Source organism: Chenopodium quinoa, unplaced genomic scaffold (assembly GCF_001683475.1).
Source record: "Chenopodium quinoa cultivar QQ74 unplaced genomic scaffold, ASM168347v1, whole genome shotgun sequence".
In the NCBI taxonomy this organism is placed as follows: Eukaryota; Viridiplantae; Streptophyta; class Magnoliopsida; order Caryophyllales; family Amaranthaceae; genus Chenopodium; species Chenopodium quinoa.
In genome coordinates this window covers 2,758,218-2,779,467 of record NW_018744284.1, presented here as the reverse complement: position 1 = coordinate 2,779,467, position 21,250 = coordinate 2,758,218, and the positions used below count along the sequence as shown (strand labels likewise).

At 37.0% G+C, this 21,250-nt stretch overlaps 1 protein-coding gene across 1 annotated transcript; it reads left to right on the top strand.

Moving 5' to 3' along the window:
- Positions 1-5,057: 5,057 nt before the first annotated feature.
- Positions 5,058-6,534, top strand: LOC110694994 (protein FANTASTIC FOUR 1-like). The gene has a single exon (XM_021872186.1). The coding sequence runs from the start codon at positions 5,255-5,257 to the stop codon at positions 6,233-6,235; it is 981 nt and encodes a 326-aa protein (XP_021727878.1). The 5' UTR covers positions 5,058-5,254; the 3' UTR covers positions 6,236-6,534.
- Positions 6,535-21,250: the final 14,716 nt, after the last annotated feature.

Below are 21,250 nucleotides of genomic sequence, written 5' to 3'. Positions count from 1 at the left end.
TAAAGCTGCTCAATTCACATGGATATCATATGCTTCCTACACTCTGATATTTCAACTGGTTTAGCCTCTGATATTTCACTTATTTTTTGCTTAAAATTTGTTGGATTTATGAAAGCGATAAACTTGTATTTTCTCTATTATGATGTATTTGGCCCTCTAAGAAATAAAGACATAAAATTACTCCCTTCAATCTAATACTATCTCCGTTTTTATTTAATTGACACAATTCTATTATCACGGTTGCCAACGCACTATTTTAACGATTAATATATCTAATTCTCGACATTGTAAAATTATAAAAAGTGGATATTAATAAAATATACATGGAGATGATTCAAATTAGATCTCATTTGACTATGATTTATCGTAGCTATAAATCACAAAAGTTAGTTAATGTGTAGTGAATAAATAGTGTAAAAGTCAAACGGTGTTAACTAAAAAAATATGAAGGAAGTAAATTATACGGTAACAAATCCAATAATTACGTAATACACGTAGTAATATTTGTTTTCATAAGTTAATGGAATATATGAGCAATGTAAGACACGTGAATAATGCAAATATAAATACCCCATTTGAAGAGTAATTTTATTATTAGGTTGATAATTCACAAAAATTAGTGGTATCTAATTTTGTTAGATAAGTTCCATTATGATACAACTTTGTTTCTTATGTTTTTTTTTCTAAAAAAGGATTAATAGCAATGTCAAATTTCGAATCGAAACCGTATAATTGTCCGACACCAATCGATCCAAATGAGAACTGAACTGATAAAAACCGATTATTTGAAATCGAAAACCAACCCGAACCGTATTTTAATAAACCTGAAATTGAACCACTCCAAATAATACTAAACCACATAAGAACCGAACCCGTTACTAAACATAACCACTAATGATAAATCCGTGTTTTATAAAATTTAGACGTTGTTTTTCTTTTCGAGTTTTTTTTTATGCAATTGTCCTTGTCCTGTTATTAAACTTTCATGACTATTTTTGTTTTAGAAAAAAAAATTATTAAACAAAATGTGGAATAAGGGCTGGAAATAAAAGGTGCAATAACTATGTGAGATTAGGACATAAAATAAAGTGCAAGGGATGGACGGAAAATAATGGTCAAGTGAAATGGTCAAGGGTAAGGTTTTTCTATGTATTTTTTACTAGTTTATGCCTAAAATTAATGATACAACAATAAAATAAACTTTCAAAATACATTTCCCCACACCCCAGCAACATAAATTATATATATATATATATATATATATATATATATATATATATATATATATATATATATATATATATATATATATATATAAAGGGTATGATTACTATTGTCCATAGGTATAGTCAAGATCACCTAACTACAATTCGAAATTATTATTGTGAGGAACATAGAAATCTCTTCCGAAATTGTCCCCTTACAAAAAACAATTTATATATGCAATGTTCCTTAAAATCTTCGGATTTTTTTACCAAAGTGAGCTAATTTGGCAAAATATTTACCAAATTGGTCTCGTGGCAAAAGTATTTCCCAAACTAAGCTTTTGGGGTAAAACGCTGTTTCAGACAAAGTATTTCCCAAACTAAACTTCGGACAGCGTTTTACACCCAGATTTTTTTAAAAAAAATTCAAGAAGTAAAACGCTATCTCAGATAGCGTTTTATGGTGTTGATCTGTTGGTATGTATTTTGGCAAAATATACTGGAATATGTATGTGGGCTTTAAAACGCTGCCTGAGGCAGCGTTTAATGTTAAAGAATAAAACGCTGCCTGAGGCAGCGTTTTTCTGCTTGACTGCATCACCAGCAGCCAGCTGTTGTTCCTGTCCATCTGCTGCTATTCCTGTCCATCTGCTGCTATTCATGTCCCTCTGCTGCTGCCCCTAGACATCATCCTCACCCAGCAGCCTCAGCCTCAGCCTCAGCCCCACCATCAACCACAACCCCCACCACCATCAACCACCTCCCCCACCACCACCGGCCGCCACTCTCGACGACCCCTATGCAATGCAAAACACCCTAAACAATGCAAGAGCATTCCCACCACCCCCACCACCATCAACCACCTCCCCCACCACCACCGGCCGCCACTCTCCACCACCCATATGCAATGCAAAACACCCTAAACAATGCAAGAGCATTCCCACCACCAGCCCCAACCTTTCCACCACCATCGACCACCACCGACAACCATCAAACACTGGAAATAACCCCAACAGCACTACAACCATCGTGAAACAACACTTTAAGTGCAGGAGACCAAATATATGCTGCTTGATATATATAACGGCGATAAAAGATATAGTTTTACTGACAAAAGTCAAATTCGGACAAATAAGGGAAATGATCTTCAAATTGTACAGAGAGTCATTTAAAAAACATTTCTTGTATTAATAATGTAAGCGTTATATACAACATTGTTAAATATCTGAGTACCACAAAAAGATCAACTAACTAATACTATCCGGACTCATGTATTGTACAGATGAGTTCCTGTATGAATTCAACTTTTAGAGTCGGATCTTTCTACACAAAGGACTTCACAAACTCAGATATTATGGATGAATCCAAGTGTGGGTGATCAGTAGATAGTACTTTGGTAACATAGTTCTCGCGGTGCGGGCCTTTGTATGTGACTATGGTGAAGCCACGCGAGTGCTCACTTGTCCTGGTACTCCTTAGAGACCATCCACATTTCTTCTTGCAACGCAGATGAAGGACACTCTCATTTGAGGTCACTGTGGTGTAGAATTGATTTCTCTGTATAGAATACATCTTCGCCATTTCTTGAAGCGTTTTCTTACTGTCAAAGTACATCCCCTTCTCGAATTCTCCCCCTGGTACAAATGATGTATGACTTCCTGAATCGGCCCAATACTCATCAACTTCATAATTCTCAGTTATCTGACTAAACCAGGGTACTGCAGTTCTAACCAAGGGCTCATCAATTTCCATCTGCCCAGCTTCAAGATCCATGTCATCAAGCCCATCATCCTCCTCCCCATTATCGTCCTCATCATCAGTATCCGCATACACATCGTACACCGACAATTCGTTATTCACAATATTATCAAAATGACTTGGCTCTTCTTGAGACGGTGATGCTTGAACCTCATCTCACATCGGTGACGGAGCAACGGTGTTTGATGTCGACGGACCGGATTGGCCGAACATTGTCCCACACCCCCCCGCATGAACCGATAAACCTATATGAGTACTAAACGGCATCTGAAATTGATCGTCATGCAGCAAGCGACTGAAAGTTCCCATCCCATATTCATTCGGTGGAATGTGGTTTGAGGGGCCTTGGAAGGACGCGGTGTTGTAATCGGAGACATATGTAGGATGTTGTTCTGCCCAAGTACTTTGTTAGGTACATATAGCCCGTTTCTACATATATATTATTGGGAACACCCTTCATTGCAACAATGCTTCTCAAAGCTTTTAAATGTTTGTTTGTAGAGACAGGTAACAATTGAACCCCATGGCCAGTCTCACACCTCATTTTAAGGTTCAGTTCAACATTCATTGTGTTTGAGCCGATACTACTGTGAACCTCATTCATCAGATCAATCACAGTCATGTTCGGTTCAAGTGTTATAAGTTCCATATTCCCTCCACTATACTCAACATTTGATCCATCACACATAATTTCACCTCCCCACCGGCATAACAACACTACATTTTGTGTAGCCATATTCTACATAACAACCAAAACACATTTAAGGATAATCGAATTCTAAAACAACGTAAATAAACCCTAATTTAACAATACATAACATACATAGCTTTGATAATGGAAAGTTATATCAAATTTCAAGAACCTACATGTCTAGCTAATATGACAACAATGAAACAAGCCCATTCTCACTATCAACACCAAATTCATTAACTCTTAGTACCGCATACAACTATCAACATACTAGTACCGCATTACCATTAACAATTTCATCATTATTTTCACAAAAATAAACCACATTACCATCAACAATTTCATCAAAAATAAACCACATTATTTTCCTCAACAATGTACCACATTATCATCAATAATTATCAACAATTTATCACATTTTCATTACTAATTAGCAACAAATTAGTACAATTTACATCACAATTTGCTACAACATACAAAAACTACCAACTATTCAATGTCAAATTATACTACGAATTTAGGCCGGATTTAGAGAGTGAGTGAGTGAGACAATGCCGGCAATAGCTTCCCTTCACTTGGGCGGCGGCAGGGGCGGCGGTGGCAGCGGCGGTGGTTCGGTGTTTGTGAGAATGAGGGTTACTTTAGTGAGAGAAAGAGTGTAAAATGCGTTTGTGAGAATGTGAAAAACACACCAGAAATTGAACTTATGCTCCGCAAGAAACGTTGCCTCAGGCTGCGTTTTATGCTACAGATATAAACGCTGCCTCAGGCTGCGTTTTATGCTAAAGGTATAAACGCTGCCTCAGGCAGCGTTTTACTGTATTGAGGTATTTTTTTTTTAATAAATAAAGGAATACGAAGTTTGGGTAAAAAAAGTCAACCAAGTAAAACGCTGTCTCAGATAGCGTTTTACTTCTTGAATTTTTTTAAAAAAATTCTAGGTGTAAAAGACAGCGTTTTACCTCAAAAGCTCAGTTTGGGAAATACTTTTGCCACGAGACCAATTTGGTAAATAGTTAGCCAACAAAGCTCAATTTAGTAAAAAATCCAAAATCTTCACTAGGCCAAGAGTCTTAAGATAACAAAAACCCCATCGTGATGTACAAAGAACGTTTATTGTATTTATGAATTCAATAAAGCCAGCTATATAAGTTAGTGTCTTCCTTGTGAGTGAGTGAGTGTTTTACAAAGTTTAATCGCTACTTTATGAATTAACCGTCCTGGTTAAAAATTTTCTTACCCAATTTAATTTGATTCCTTTGTTCTCTTTCTTTTATTTTAATGTATATAGTGTGAGGTGGATTTCAACAGCTAAAAAAAAAAAAAAAAAAAAAAAAGTATTGGTGGGCATGGAAGATCCTCTCTCATCACTACTACAGTACTTAATCTTGGCCTATAAATTCACAACCTCTTCCATTTCTCCTTCATATCAAACCATTCTTCTCCTCATATCTCCTCTTACTACAATTCCATCTACATATCTTCTTATTTCTGCTTTAAATAATCAGCAAAACTTAATTTCTAGCCTTATAAATTTGTTAACTTGATCAACTCTGATTTTTCCCCCTGTTTTATTTCCTCCGTATTCAGTTTTAACACTATGTCAACAAGTGTGTGCCAAGGGATGCAATCACAGTTTGATCCGTGGCTCGCCGAGCCTCGGATCATCGGGTTCAAATTATCTCAGCCAGCACCCAAGATTTCACTGTCTACTGTGAGTTTTCCTAGGTCTCCAAGGTCAGACAACTCACATACCCAACAACAAACTTCCCACAAGACTGACATTTGTAGTGAAATAATCAACCCAAAGAAGACCTCAAGAAATGGTGATTTGGGTGGTTGGAGTTTCTTGCAAGCTCTTACAAACCCAACTCATATTTCCGAAACTGCGAAAGAGGGAGACAAGGATAAGGAGAAAGAGAAAGAGTATGTTCATCCTCTTGTCAAAAAATCAGCTTCAGTTTTGAGTGAGAAAAGCTTGGAGATGTGTACTGAAAGCCTAGGGAGTGAAACTGGCAGCATTATCAGTGATAGTGGGGATGAACTAATCTCTTCATCTTTTGTATCCGAATTTGAAAAATCTCCTAGAATGTCTTGTGTTACTATGATCAAAGAGAGGTCGACGAGCAGCAATAGCTTCCCACCACCAATAAGTACCTTTAGGAGTGGTTGTTCGGGTGGATTTCAAGTTGAATCTCAACGGCAAGATGGGAGGTTAGTTATAAAGGCAGTTAGTGTTGGCACCAGTCAGAGTTGTTTCAAGGCTGAGAGGACTAATGGAAGGCTTACGCTTCGTTTCCTAGAAAACTCGTGTGAGGTTGAAGATGAATGCAACCGAGAATATTCCCAAGGAGATGAATTCTATGATGGTAACGACAACAATGAAGGCGATGCCAATGATGATGAGTATGTAGTTAATGATGGACAGTTATATAATGAGATGGAAGGAAGTAGTGGAAATGTTGTAGATGAAGTTGAATCAAGTAATTTTAGTAGAAGAAGCCGGTGTAATGAAGAACGAGCAGCTAGGAGGTGCAAAGAATTGCAAAATTGGGAGCCATTTTGGGTTGCTAGCTCTTGATCAAATTTATAGTTTGATTCTCAAGCTAGTGTGCATTTTTAAGAACACCTTACTCTTTGTTATTTTCTTCCACCTATACAGTTGAGTTGATTATATTAATATGTCGAACGAGGGAACGAGTTTGACCCCCCTAGCTATCGTTTAGATAAGTGGAAGTTTATAATGGTGATTTGATTAGGCCTTCATTGATCAGATGTTAGTTTCAAAATTGATGATTGAGATGATTGCATTTAAAATGAGGCAACTTGATGAAGTATATGCCTTTTACGTAGTATTTTAATAATCTTTCCTGCAATTAAGACACGGTACTCTTAAACTTGACAACTAACTTTATAAATCATAAACAAAACTAGATTCATGCTCCAATTTAAACCCGGCCATCTGTTACAAATTAGACGAGGGTATCATTTATTAGAAGGTTTCGGAACAATTTCTTCTCCACGAAATCAGTGTGATCAGGGGCATATATACATACCAAGGCATTGTTGCAGATAGTGTAAGTTCATCTAATGCAGGAGTTCAACTTCTTGACTGCCATGAACAAGGCGAGACCAAAATTTTCAACTGTTGGGTATCGGAGTTCGGCATTTCGAAGAACATGACTAATGAAATAGACCGAGAGCTGGATGCCGTCTCTCTCAGCAAGGAGAACAACACTAAGGGCATGATCTGAGATGGCTAAGTACATGTAAAGCGTCTCCTTGGACAAAGGGCTAACAAGCCTTGACAAAGAGTGTAAATGTTCTTTCGATTTTTGAAAGGCCGACTCAGTATCATCCCCCCATCCAAACATGGTCTTCTTTCTGATCGCTTGGAAAAAATAGAGGCATTTGTCGCCTAACCTGCTGAGAAATCTCCCCAATGTCGCCAGACAACCGGTTAATTTCTGAACTTCCTTTACAGTGCGAGGTGACTTCATGTCAATAACCGTCTGTATTTTCTCTGGGTTGGCCTCTATCCCCCTTTGATCAATCAAGAATCCGAGAAACTTCCCAGACTCAACACCAAAGACACACTTCTTGGGATTGAGCATGACCTTGTGCCGCCTGAGTGTGGTGAAGGTTTCTCGGAGGTCAGCAAGGTGATCCGTCTGTAGTTTGGATTTGACTATCATGTCATCAATGTATGCTCTACATTTCTTCCGATTTGATTAATGAAGACCGTATTAATCATTCGTTGGAAAGTAGCAGGCGCATTCTTCAAATCAAACGGCATCACAATATAATAGCATAACCCCTGATCAGTGACAAAGGTCGTCTTCTCTTGATCTTTCTTCCGCATGGGTATATGATGAAAACCTAAATAGGCGTCCATGAAACTCATCAAAGCATGTCCGGCTGTAGAGTCGACCAGACTGTTAATCTTTGGAAGCGGATAACTGTCCTTCGGACATGCCTTATTCAGATCTGTGTAATCAACACACATGCACCATGTACCATTCGACTTCTTCACAAGAACAACATTTGCATCCCAGTCTGGGAAGTGACATTACCAAATGAACCCGGCATCTAACAACTTCTTTACTTCGGCGGCTGCCACCTGACTTCTCTCTTCGCCGTGATTTCTTTTCTTTTGCCTAACAGGCCTCTTCTTTGGATCCACGGTGAGTTTGTGGACAGCAAGATCCGGGCTGATGCCTGACATCTCTTCCACTTCAAAGGCAAAGATTTCCTTTAATTCCTTCAGCAGATTGTGTAAGTCTGCCCCCAATTTTGCAAAGGCAACCATCCTCACCTTAACAGTATGCTCTGGACGCGCGTCATCCAGACCATTCCTCGGTCAGTGATTGCTATTGCTTCTCTTTTTTGACAGTGACCAACTGGTCGACCTTTCTTTTCTTACCGAGTGGTGGTGGGGCAGGCCTTGGTTCCTTGACATCGTCTATTCTATTGGCTCTTCACCCTGGTCGACTGCTGCCGCCGTGGGCTTGACGTCTGAGAGATAGCACTCTTGGGCCGTCTTCTGGTCTTCATTCAGGAAGCCAACAGAACTGTCATCTCTTTCAAACTTCAGTAGCATGAGGGATGGGATAATGATGGCTTTGGATTCGTTCAGAATCGGACGGCCCAAAACAAGATTATAGGCGGTCAGCTCTTCTACGACCAAGAACCGGATGACCATGTGGCGCCCCCCTCCTTTCTCTCCCAGCCAGATGGGTAGATCTATTCGGCCGACTAGGTGCACAACTCCTCCCCCAAAACCAACCAGGGGGTGAGTGACCTTGTGCATGCTGCCTGGCTTGTACTTCAGCTTGGACAAACACTTTCAGCTGATGATGTCAGATGAGAGACCGGTATCAATGAGGATCCGGCCAACCCTTTGGTTGACTACCTTGCATTCAATGACAATAGGATCATCATGCGGCCGGCGGACTTCGCCTCGGTCCTTCTCAGAGATGATGACCTCAGGAAATGTGTCAGTAGATGCCTGACCCTCATCGACCGAGTTGACATCCATATTTCTGACATGGTCCTTGGTGCCCCTGATAGTTGGACCCCCTCTGAAAAAAGCAAATGCTATGGTGTAGATCGACTCCTTATCAGTGTCAGAACTACTAGTAGGCTTTGCTGGCTTTTTTTACGGCTGTCTGGGATCCGTCTTCAGGGTCACCTTGGACTTGAGAATGTAAGACTTCAACATCCCCTTATCAACCAAATTGTTTAATAAACGCTTGATGCTGTAGCAATCATTGGTGTCATGGCCAATATCCTCATGAAAATGGCAGTACTTGTCTTTGTTCCGATTTTTGGAGGAACCCTTCATTACTGCGGACTTCTCAATAGTCACGCGATCTTTTATCTCCATGAGGATGGAGTAGCAGTCCTTGTTGGACTCGTACCTGGGGACGTACGGTTTAAACTCTTTCTTTTTCTTCTAGGATGGTTGATCAGAATCGTCAACTTCCTAGATTTCTTCTCTTCTTGCTCTCTTTAGCTTTCTAAGCCGGCTGTTCTTGTCGACTCCCTTTTTGCTTGTTAGACTTCTTAGAGTCCGACTGCTTGCTGGTGGAGCAGAGCTCGGTTGCTTGTATATAGACTTCTGTCTTCATCAGCGCCTCTTGAAGAGTGGAGATCCTTCCGGACAAGGTCGTACTTGAAGGTTGACCCGTCTTTCAGACCCTTGAAGAAGTCTGTGTAAGCAACATCGTCAGACAGTCCTTGGATCTGGATTCTCACCAGATTGAACCGCCTGACTTTGAGCGGAGCCCTTCCCTGTCTCCTTGTTGTACCGCGCCTAAGTCAAGGCTTGTCTTTATGGCGGGTATGTTCATGGAGAAGTTTGAGGCAAACAAGAACGCAAGCGTTCTAAAATTCTTGATGCACCCAGCCGACAAATTGTCGAACCACTATTAGGTAATGCCCTTCAGCGTGGCTGGGAAACACCTGCACCATGCGACATCATCCAACCCCTGCAAATACATAAGGTGGGTGTATGCCAACAGGTGGTCTTCTGGTTGGTGGTACCATTATAAGTACCCACCATGACATTCTTAACCTTAGCCGGATGTGCCGCCTCGGTTATCTCCTTGTAGAACACAGAAGGTTGTTCTCCAAGTTTTAGCAGACGGAGCTGTCAGTCTAGTGGCTGGACGTTATATACCGCCTGATCCCCGAAGAGGGCAGACTGCTAGTAAGGCTGGGCAAATGGCCTGTATGGCTGATGGGGCACATACGGGATCGAGCCTATCATCTGACGTGAGAGAATTGATTGTGTTGTAATAAAATAAACGTGCCCCTAAAATGGGGTAAATCTCCCTATTTATAGGGTCATTGGTAAATGTGCCCTTACCTAGGCTAGTCTGACCTAGATTTGGTGGGTTGCGCCGCTTTGCGGCTTTCTCGGGAATTGGGCCCTGAAGGTCGTCATTCCCTGATGAATATCTGCATGCAACGTGTCAAGTCCTGAGAGGTTCACTTGGACTCCTTCTAAGGTGACACGTGTCACACTCTTATTTGTCCACGTGGCGGGGGTAAAATCCCCAAATCAAAACCCATGTTAGTTTACGTATTTGAAAGTTATCCCATGGCTCCTAAGAGTTCTCCATGTTAGAGAACAAATCATATTAGGAAGATACAAATACCATACCTGAGGATCACCAGGATCTAGAAAATCCACTTCAAACTGATGATAACAAACGCTCTTCTGAACTACTCAAGCCTCACACACAAAGGCAAGAGGAGTTACATCTCAACAAAGAGAAAACCATTCCCCCACTTGCAATTTACTCAACACAATATATACAAAGTATGTCGATATTGTACAAAATCTAATGGAGGATTTAAAATAAAACTAGTTATTGGCCCGGTCGGTGCCTAGATCACTATAACTTTTTAAGTTTGATCAAAATTAAATTTAAAAGATTAGTATTCAATAATATTTGTAAGTGAATAAGTACATAATAATAAATATAAGATTAATGGGTGCTAATTTTATTCATTTTTACTTTACATAATACTCCCTTCGCTTACGCAGAGATTTAGGAGAGTTATTTGCTTTAATATTATGTTATGCAAGTGGGCGATTGATTTATTTTGATAAAAAGTATAATGTGAACTATGAAAGAGATAGTTTGTGAGTAAGAATATTTTTTTAAAATCATATAAGTGTGTGCGGAACATGAAAAAGAGAGAGAAATGATAAAATATTTTAGGTGAGGTTTTAGGGAATAGAGAGAAATAGTAAAATATAGTATATAATTACCAAATATAGAAGTGATGCATTAAAAAAAAACAGAGGAAGTAATATAATAACCTATGTAAATATACTCGATTGGACTTTGTTACTTAATTTATGTAGAAAATTAGCATCTAAGGAATCAATAACCATTGGTGTGTGATTAATGTCTTACAAATTAAATTGTAGAATATTGTGCAATTACTAAGGAGTTACATTTTATGGGAAAATTAAATATGAAAGTTACATAATTACACATACGAAGAGTTTTAGGTGTAAGTGATGAGACATAAAGGCAACACATAGCGCTCATGTGGCGCCAAATCATATAAAAAGTACGATGACCTATGGTGGTAGCATGTCCGTTTGAATTTTAATAATATTATAGATAATAGAGAGCAGTTTGATAACTACCAAATATAAAGACAATCAAGAAGTGAGAAACCATCATTTTGAACTCGATTATCTTTTAATTTTATTGATAATCTGAAATTGCCATTGTTAGAAATTAGGACGGAGAATACAATGAAAATGGGCTGATAAGTTCTAATTATTATAGAGAGAGAGATAGAGAGCGAGAGAGAGAGAGCTTACATGTGTCATTAATTATGTCATCATTAATTTTATAAAATATTTAAGGAAATAATCTTTTATTAATATTTTTGTTTAAATTGATCATTATTGACAAAATAATGTATCTTCTTAATTTATTTCTAAAAATAAGCTAATAAGTTGAGTAAAAAAAGATACATTTGATTTTTTTTTTTAATTAAATGTTCTCATCAATATAAAATTTAATTTATTGTGGTTTGGGGATCACAATATAAAAGTAGGTACATTATATGTATGTGTTACTCTATTATAAACTTTAAGTATTTTATAAGGAAAAAAAACTTCTAATAAATGGCTTCACTTTTCTTAGCATTGTTAATTTTCACCTCGCTTGTCAACCTTGCACATGTATCTGAGTCGTTTAATGAAAGTGATTGCCAAAAGACACTAATTGCTAAAGGCTGGTGTAAGTATGATCGTGAAACAACTATTTCCATTGTGAATCACTGGAAACAAATGAGTTACTCACCATACATTGCCAATCAAAGAACGATGATCTTGGTACTCATGTCCTAAGTTATGGACATGTTTATAGTTTTAAGTTCAGGCCTAATATTTGGGGAACTACTCTTTATTTATGTGGTTTTACATGGAGTGGTGGCTCCAAAGTTTGTGATATTTACAAGTATAGAAGAGATAGGTTGAGGTGTTGTGGGGATGTTCGTTGGGAAGTTGAACGTAAGGGAATATCTGGTCCTAGTATCTTTGGTAAAGGTCATGAGGTGTTTTATCCTTGGGATTGATTTTTTTGAATGGTCTAGTCTTGTTGTACCAAAATTTAAAGCATTTAGCTTTTGCTTATAAATCATGTGCTTATCTTATCTGGTAATAAAATGCAATAAATATTTGCTGGTCTATATCTGGATTAAAATAATTTCGGTTTATTTTGATATATTATGATGGTATTTGACTCGTGATTTCTCTCCTTAATTATAACGAGGACTAACGAATTTATGATTGTTTAGTCTTATTGTACATATAATAATATATTACTCTAACAACATTCATAATGATTGTAGTCAAGGACTTGTTTCCAATATTCAAACGTCCTTAGCTGCTAGCTTGACCATGGGAGATAAAATATATAATTAGCATCGCCAAGTTAAGCAATGTGAAAAAATTGCTAAAAGATTGGGAGATTGGTATATTAATAAAATTAAATTTAAAAAATTAATTAAGAAAGTCAGAATCATTTTAACAAAAAAGCCAGCTGCTAACCATTGTAGCATGGAAAGCTAATTTGATAATTATTTTTCCATTGGAAATGTTGTTAATAACTTCATATTTTATACTATAAAAAATAATAAATAAATAAATAAAAAAGTTTATTTACCACTAACTCTCTTATTTTCATGGTTTCAATTATTACGGAAGATAAAATATATAAATATGTATTTACATTTATTATTTTTTTATTTTTTGCTAAAAACACATGGGAAAACAAGAGGAAGTTTTGTGGGAAAATATTGTACCAGTGTCATTGCTGATATATTTTGGTTTTATTTTATATTTTTTTTATTTTATATATGAAATATTGTATATAAAGATAAGGATGTTTTAAAATAGTATAAACAGCCATATAAAAAAAACATTTATTGAAATGTACAAGGTAAACTATGTTATTTAATAAGGAATGATAATAATATTAAAATTATTATCTAAATATATGATAAACAACAAGTTTTATTTTTGGCTAACCATACGGTGTGACCAACAAGAAATAAAAACTTGGTCCTTATGTATAATTCGAAACTTAACGGATTTTCGAGATTTTTAGGTTTAACATGCTGCTTTTAAAAACCAAACGATATCGGGTTTCCAGATATTTTGAACAAAATTTCAATTGAATCAAACATTACCAATAGTGATCTGATGAAAACAAAAAAATAAATAAATAAAAAAATTAAACTCTTTGAGCACTTTTTTTATGGGTGCTTCCGACTTCTCCATGAAATTCGACCAATTTCTTAATAAAGTTGGCTTAAAGTAGATCAAAGTATCCTTTTTTTTAGTAATGGGGTAGTTGGGGATGACCTTATGAGAGTGTGATAGCTAGAACTTATTTTTCTCTTTGAAATTTGAACTAACCCAACCCCCCTTTTCTTCCTTTCTTCTTGTTTTCTTTTCTCATGTGACCCCACCTTTTTCCCCCTTTTTCTTTTTCTTTTTTTAAAACTCCCCCTCTCTTTGTTACTATAGAATAAGAATTTTAAATTTAGAATTCGTGAAAGTTACAATAGTACTTAGTAAAAGAGCTATAGCAATAATAACGGGGGCTATAATACACTCCATATCATAATATAAGATTTCAAAAAAATGAGAAAAATCATCATAAAATACATAAAACTTAAATATAACGTATAGACATCTAAAAATGTCTCACTAAATAAAGTTCAATGACAAAACAACTTTCACTACCTAATATGGTCCGGTTTGTGTAACGGATCGAAGAATTACATGAATAGTTCTTTGGTTGTACTTCACTATCATTTCCTAAGACATTTTAGCCATTTCCATAGCCCACATCCTTTTCTTAACCCAAAATTCACAAATCTTAACCTAATAATCCCTTTTCATAACCGCATCTAGAAACCGAGCAATTTTGATTTTTAAAATTCACAATTTTTATGAAAGTCTTAAATGGTTGTTTATCCCTTGAAATAAGATTTCTAATGATATATTATACACCTAATTTTGATTTAAAACGAATATATAATGAGCCAAATACTAAACCCGGTCCAAAACCAACACCCTTGCTTTATTTCGTCTTTATCATAAATTCTACAAATTATAATAATCTAATTAAAATTAGGTTAGAAATAAATTAGACTACCATAGCTTTCCAACGGTATATTATTCTCCTTAATAAAAGTTCGGGATCAAAAGTTATGATAAAAACAAAAGCCGCAAATTAGAACTGCTGACCCATGCAACATGTTTGTGAAATTCTATATTCTTCCAAATTCTTTCTCTCGGATTTTTAGTCTATAAATACCACTTTATTTATATATTTCATAGATGAATTGGACACCTTAACGACCAGCTTTCAAACCCATACAACCGTAAAGGCTTTGACATAAAGCTTCGATTTACTATTTATATAGTTCTTATAACTTTATTCTAATCATATTCAAGTAATTCGAAATCCAAAACAATATTTGAAAGTTCTTCCTTTAAAACGACGTGAAAGCATAATCCTGAGGGTTAATCAACCTTTTCAATTTATTTCTTTAAATTTAATTCTATTAATTTATTATTTTATTCAAGTTACTAAAGATTTATTCATGATGTAGTATTCAAAGTTGCACATTCAAAGTGAATATTTCATCTCTTGGTTTTATTTACTCTAATTATTTTTATTACTTTTAGGATTATTTAAATTATTACTAGTACCTAGGCTACTTCCAATTCTTAGTCATGTGTTCTTCATGTTAATTATGTTTTTTTTTGCTTTATTTGTTTAATCATGATATTGCATGTTAATTAAAACACGCCTATTAAGATAATTATGGACAAACTATTAGGATGCCATTAATTATGTGTTTAATTAAGTGGTCACAATATTAGCAATTACATGTGCATTAAATATTCAGCCGACTTAGCATAATTTACTTTGGAGCAAATTGAATAATTGTTTGTATGTCTTTTAAATTCTAAAAATATAATACATGTCGCTATAAGAACCGAATAGAGGGCCAATACGAGCAGAATTGATTTACTGATTCGGTTTTATACTATCATCCAAGAATATCCAGTTATGATCAGGACCACTATGAAGTTAGCAATCTCATGTATTATGAATGGGGTGTAACCTTCATGGATAAAAAATCGTAGTTGTATTTGTCTTTTTCGTTAAAATCCATGAACGACTTACAAATTCCTTAAGAACTTGTTGGTGGCTCCCTTATTGTCTCTTATCCTTTTTGATTCAATATCAATTCCACATCTTCCTACGACTGTCAAGCGCATTCACACATCTTAAGGTAGCATTCAATCGACGCCTACAACGCGACAACCATGATGCGATTTGCGACCTACGCATCAATTTCGTTACAAATCAACACGATTCTTTTTGTAATAGCGACCGAAATTGAATTTTCAAATCATGGGTGTAACACATTTATTTATTAGAGTTACCATTATTTATTCATGTTTGTAACCTCATTTGAAGGGTAACCTTATTTTGTCTCAAGAGTGAGTAACCCCAATTTATCATAGTGTAGACACCTGATTGTATCTCCCCAAAAACCAAACCCATTTATGAGTGCCTTTCACGTTTTGATTGATGAGTTCAGCAACGAGTTGAAAGGTCATGCAAAGTTTCCTTACAACTATACCATGTCCCTAACCTTATCCAAAGTGTCCTCAAACCCAAAATCATTCATTTCGTGTCCTTAAAACCCAAAAATCATTCAATTCATGTCCTTAAACTCAAAATCATTCATTTTTTGTCCTTAAAAACACTCATTTCGTGCCCAAATTATTCAAAACGTCCAATCTGATTATTTTGGTCCATGTTCCCAGTCCAATTATTGTTTATATGGATGGGGTTTGAAAAGAGTTTTCCAACGATATATTATAAGCCCAAATTTGACTTAAAACGAATGAGATATGGCCAAAATACTACAACGAGCCCAAGCCGAGCCTAAGTCCACCTTTAGTACGGCTTGATTATCAATGATTTGTTGCTATTGCTTAGTCACACCTTTTTGCAGGTTTAAAGGGAATATGTAATTGAAATCACGCCTAATAAGATAATTAATTATTGGATTTAGGTTTAACATGATTTTAATATAATTCAAGTGATCACAATTATTAGATTTGATTATGCATTAATAATCAACCAACATAGATCAAACAGGTTTAGGATTAATTTGATGTGTGTATGTTGATCAAAAAGCGCGCATGAATGTCAATAAAGAATCAAGTAGAGGCCTATTTTAGGGCGGGTTTGACCACTTCGAAGGTTAAGTTCGTACCATCATCCCCGAACATTCAGTCATGGTTCTGGACCACTATGGAGTTATCAATCTCTATGATTGTGAATGAGGTGTAACCTTCACAATTGTGAACAGTTTACAAGTTCCTAAAACTTGTTGGCGACTCTTTTTCTCTAGTTTCGTGATGAAGCCTGAAGTTGCGTGATGAAGCTTGAAGTTGCGCGATACACCTGCTACAGCCAGCGTCAGACTCTGTGAGTCCCATAAATGGATTATGCGAACTACATTTAATGTTTGGGCTCCTTGGTGCGCCATTTAGCCTCTAAGCAATTGACTTGGTTAGTAATCGGCCCGATTGCAATCTTGGTTGATGATCGGCCTGATGACGATCATTTCAATGACTTAAGCACCTAAACATTAGCTCATTACAAAGAACAAGTGTTTGAGCACCGGCTCGTTACACTTAAACACGTCGAAGCATTGGCAGAGCATATTGCACCTAAGCATTCGAGGAGCACACTTCATCGCACCGAAACACTGGTTAAGTCCACCAAAGCACTGGAGGAGCGCATATTCAGCATACCGAAGCATGGGTTAACCTCGCTTAAAGCATTGACAAGATTGGGGTCTTGGAAAGCTTTCCCTAGGGTGTGGAGGTTGTCAGTATTGATTAGTGACGTCGAAGCAATGACGATATTTTGGAGATGGCGACACACTGCGTTCTTCGACGATGTCCTGAAGCATGGAGGAGATTGTCAACAGTGGTGAATCATTGCTGTGGCGAAGCACTGCCGTGGCGAGGCACTGCCACAAAATTGAAGATGGCGAAGCATGGTCACCTTTGACGATGTTCCCTAGGGTGTGGAAGATTATCAATACAAATGAAGATAGCGAAGCATTGTTACCTTCGGCTGCGTTCACGAAGCATTGTGGAGGTTGTCAAACAAAGCAAAAGATGTTACCCAAAGGCTTGTACTCAACGGTGCAAGATACGCGTTTCTAACTCCCTTATTTGTAGAACTAACATTTTTCTACAGGTATCGGTGTTAAAAAAAAAATGGTTTAGGATTGCAGAACATTCTGAATCATTCTCCGTCCCTATTGACTTACTTTGACTTTTGTTTTCGAAACTTACGTTCTCCAAACTCAGTCAAAGTGGAGGCTTCTGTAGACACTGGATTATGTCTCCCCAAAAACTAAACCCAGTGATGAGTACCTTTCATGTCTTTGATTATCGAGTTAGGTGATGAGTTGAAGAGTCTCGTGAATTTCCCTTAAGCCTTGACTATTTCTAACCTTTTCTTAAAATGTTTTTAGCCAAAATCATTCATTTTGTTTCTTTAAACCCAAAATCATTCATTTCAAGTCCTTAAAATCATTCATTTCGTGTCCAATTTATAAAATCATCAAACCAGTCTATTTTGGTCCATAATATGGGTCCAATGATTGTGTTTTTGGATGGGTTTTGAAAAGAGCTTTCTAACGATATATTATAAGCCCAAATCCGACTTAAAACAAATAAGTTATGGCCAAAATACTAAACCAAACCCAAACGGAACCTAGGTCCACCTTACCTACGACCCAATGATCATGTGGAGGGTCCATTAACCTTAATCCCATTCTTTAAACAATTAGGATTTATTAGGAGCTTCTAGAGGTCTCTATAAGGTTCTAATCTATCCTTTTCGAAAGATAAAGATCAAGAGTTTGAAATTGAATAAAACTCCTCTTTTTTATAATCCTTGTTCCATTCAAATTGAAAGACAGTCAGATAATATTTTTGTGTCTCATAATTTTTATCCAAATCTTGAATTATTGGATATCCCTTGAAATTATCTTTCTTATGATATATTATAATCCCAATTCCGAGCTATAACAAAAAAGATATGAATGAAATACCAAACTCTATCCAAAACTGACACCATCCTTCTATTTCGGAACTATCTTTTAATCTAAAAAATATTTTAATCTGATTCTAATTGAATTAGAAAGTAGACTTCAAGAGCTTTCCATCTACATATTATTTATCTTATTCCAATTTTTTGATCAAAAGTTATGATAAAATAAAAACCGCAAAAACTGCTGTCCATCGAAGGAGTTTTATTCCTATTCGAATTCGGATGTTTTCTAATCGTTCGACCCTCTTTTTTCTTATAAATAGAGGTCGTTTCACCCCGTTTTCAATCATCAACAAGATTGATCACCAACAATCATCATCTAATCCCCTCCCTCTCTAAGCTAAAGCTTATTCTCTCTCTTTCTAGCCTTAGCCCTAGCCTAAACACATCCCAACACCTTCTTGATATCATACTTCCTTCACGAGCTTCGAATACTCCAAGCCAACCTTAAATTTGCCTTTGACCTCGACGTGAAAGGTTGATAGTTCTAAAGGTTTGGTCCCTAATCTATATTTCAATTATTTGATTTATTTGGTTTGTTTGATTTAATCTTTCTTGAAGTTACTAACGTGTGTATTGTTTTGATAGAAAGAGGTATGAGGCATCAAAGTGAGTAATTTGATCTCCCTAATATTTATTCCTTTGATATAGAAATCATGTTAGGATGTTTATTTTAATTCCTAGTATCATGTTAGGATGCTTAATTAATATTTCTAATGTCATCATGCTTGCTAGTATCATGTTAGGGTGTTATATTAATATTCCTAATATCATGTTGGTTTCTAGTATCATGTTTAGGCTAAAGCTTTGATATTTATTATTTAGTGACATGCTAGGGTTCGTTATTAATCCGTTTAATATCATGTCTAGGATCTTGCTAATATTATTTTGAGGATATTTCCTTATTATGATGATGATTTGTTGTGTCATTAATTATCATGCTGCTTGATTATTCATTATTCATTGTTATTGCTTGATCACACCCTTTCTTGCAGGTTTAAAGGAGAATTTGTACTTGAAATCACGCTTAATAAGATAATTAATAATTTGATTTAGGTTAATATGATTTATTTCAAGTGATCACCAATCATAGATTTATTTGTGGATTAATAATCAACCAACATAGATTAAATAAGTTTAGGGTTAATTTGTTGGATGTATGTTGATCGGAAAGCGCACATGAATATCTAAGAATTAAGTAAAGGCCGATTTAGGGCGGGTTCAATATCTTTTAGGTTGGATTCGTACCGTCATCCCCGAATATCCAGTCATGGTTCCGGACCACTATGGAGTTAGCGATCTCTATAATCGTGAATGGGGTGTAACTTTCACACCCGTGAACGGTTTACAAGTTTCTAAAACTTGTTGGCGACTCTTTTGCTCTAGCTTCTTTCCCTTTGGACGCCACCATGCTTAAGTGCATGATCACAGTGGGGCTTAAATTTGATGTTTGAACTTTTTCATACAACTGTCCTCCGCATTTTCCGAAATAACGGTTCAGGTTCGCTGACCCAACCGTCTATTTTGACGTGACGTTAGGTAACCGTACAACTTCCCTGTCTTTATTGACAAAACGGTTTAATTAACCATTTGAGCTTCTAGGTTAGGTTTTTCAAAAAGAGCCATTTGAGCTTCTAGATGGGAATGGTAATTTTAACAATTTGCCCCCACAAATCTTGCCTATATATAGGGCTGGTTTAACTTCATAGCATCACTTTGTAACTTTGTTTTTTCTAGAGAGTAGTTAGAGCTTTTAGAGAGAGAAAGTGCTTTCCTTCCCAATCTTCGAGAGCTCCGCCGTATACTTGAGTTTTCAGTTCGAGCTTCTTGAGTTTGTCGGTCAATTTATCAAGATCTTCAAGGTTTCTCAAAATTTCTACTCGTATATAGGTAACCGTCTGCTTTTTCTTTTTATTGCTTCCTTTTCTATATAATTGTATTTATTTTTAAACACAAACTAGCACAACACACGGATTCGTCCGTTTCTCCTCATGAAGTCGACCGTTCGCCTCGAAATAAGGAGTCAAGAGTGGACGAAGCCGACTTCTCCTCTCTTTGGAGTGGGTCCATTTCTAGTGCATACCAACTCACCCCCACCTATTCTTCTCTGCCCCTGTAATCGAACATGGTGTGTACGAGGCAGACGTACGAGCGTATTGCAGCAAGAAACCCGGACAACAGTATGGTCGATCCTTTAGTTCCCTATAATCCAAATGATATGGACGTAGAGGACACGGATGCTACTTTCAATGGTAGTGCATGTTCGGTAGTGGAGGAAACTGCCTCTTCGTCCGGGCAACATGCTCACCAAAATCCTCCTTCCCAGTCTTCAACCAGGGAGAAAAGGGGAACTGATGTTGGGGCGTCCGGCCAAAATCCAGAACGACTCCCTTCATGATATACCAGATCGGTCTTAATGTTGTCCGAGCTACTTTCTTCTGAGAGACCTCCTTCCTCAGTTCGGGCGAATGCTGGGTTTGGGCAATAAGGAGCGTCCGGCTAAAATCCCCAACAACCCTCAACACAAAATACCAGGTCGGCCGGGCCACGGACTGGGATCCATAACTCTGAACCGTCCGACCTGCCCCCTCGCAACGTTCCACCTTCTAAAAGTCGGGCGGACGCTGATCGAGTGAAAAAAGATAAGGGAAAGAGGCCTTTAGTGCTTGAAGGCACTGTGGTGACTGACCTAGGCCAGGCTCGATGGGTGGCAGTTTGGCTAAAGCTGCTGATTAGACAGAGTATTGTCCTATGATTTAGGTTCGGCCACCATAAGTTGCTGAGCAAGAGAAAGAGAGCCCGAGCGATGAGCAGGCAAACGAGGAAACAAATGCGGTCAATTTCGATGACCTGTACGCCTGCTCAATCGGCGATATAGCCCCCGCCTTCCT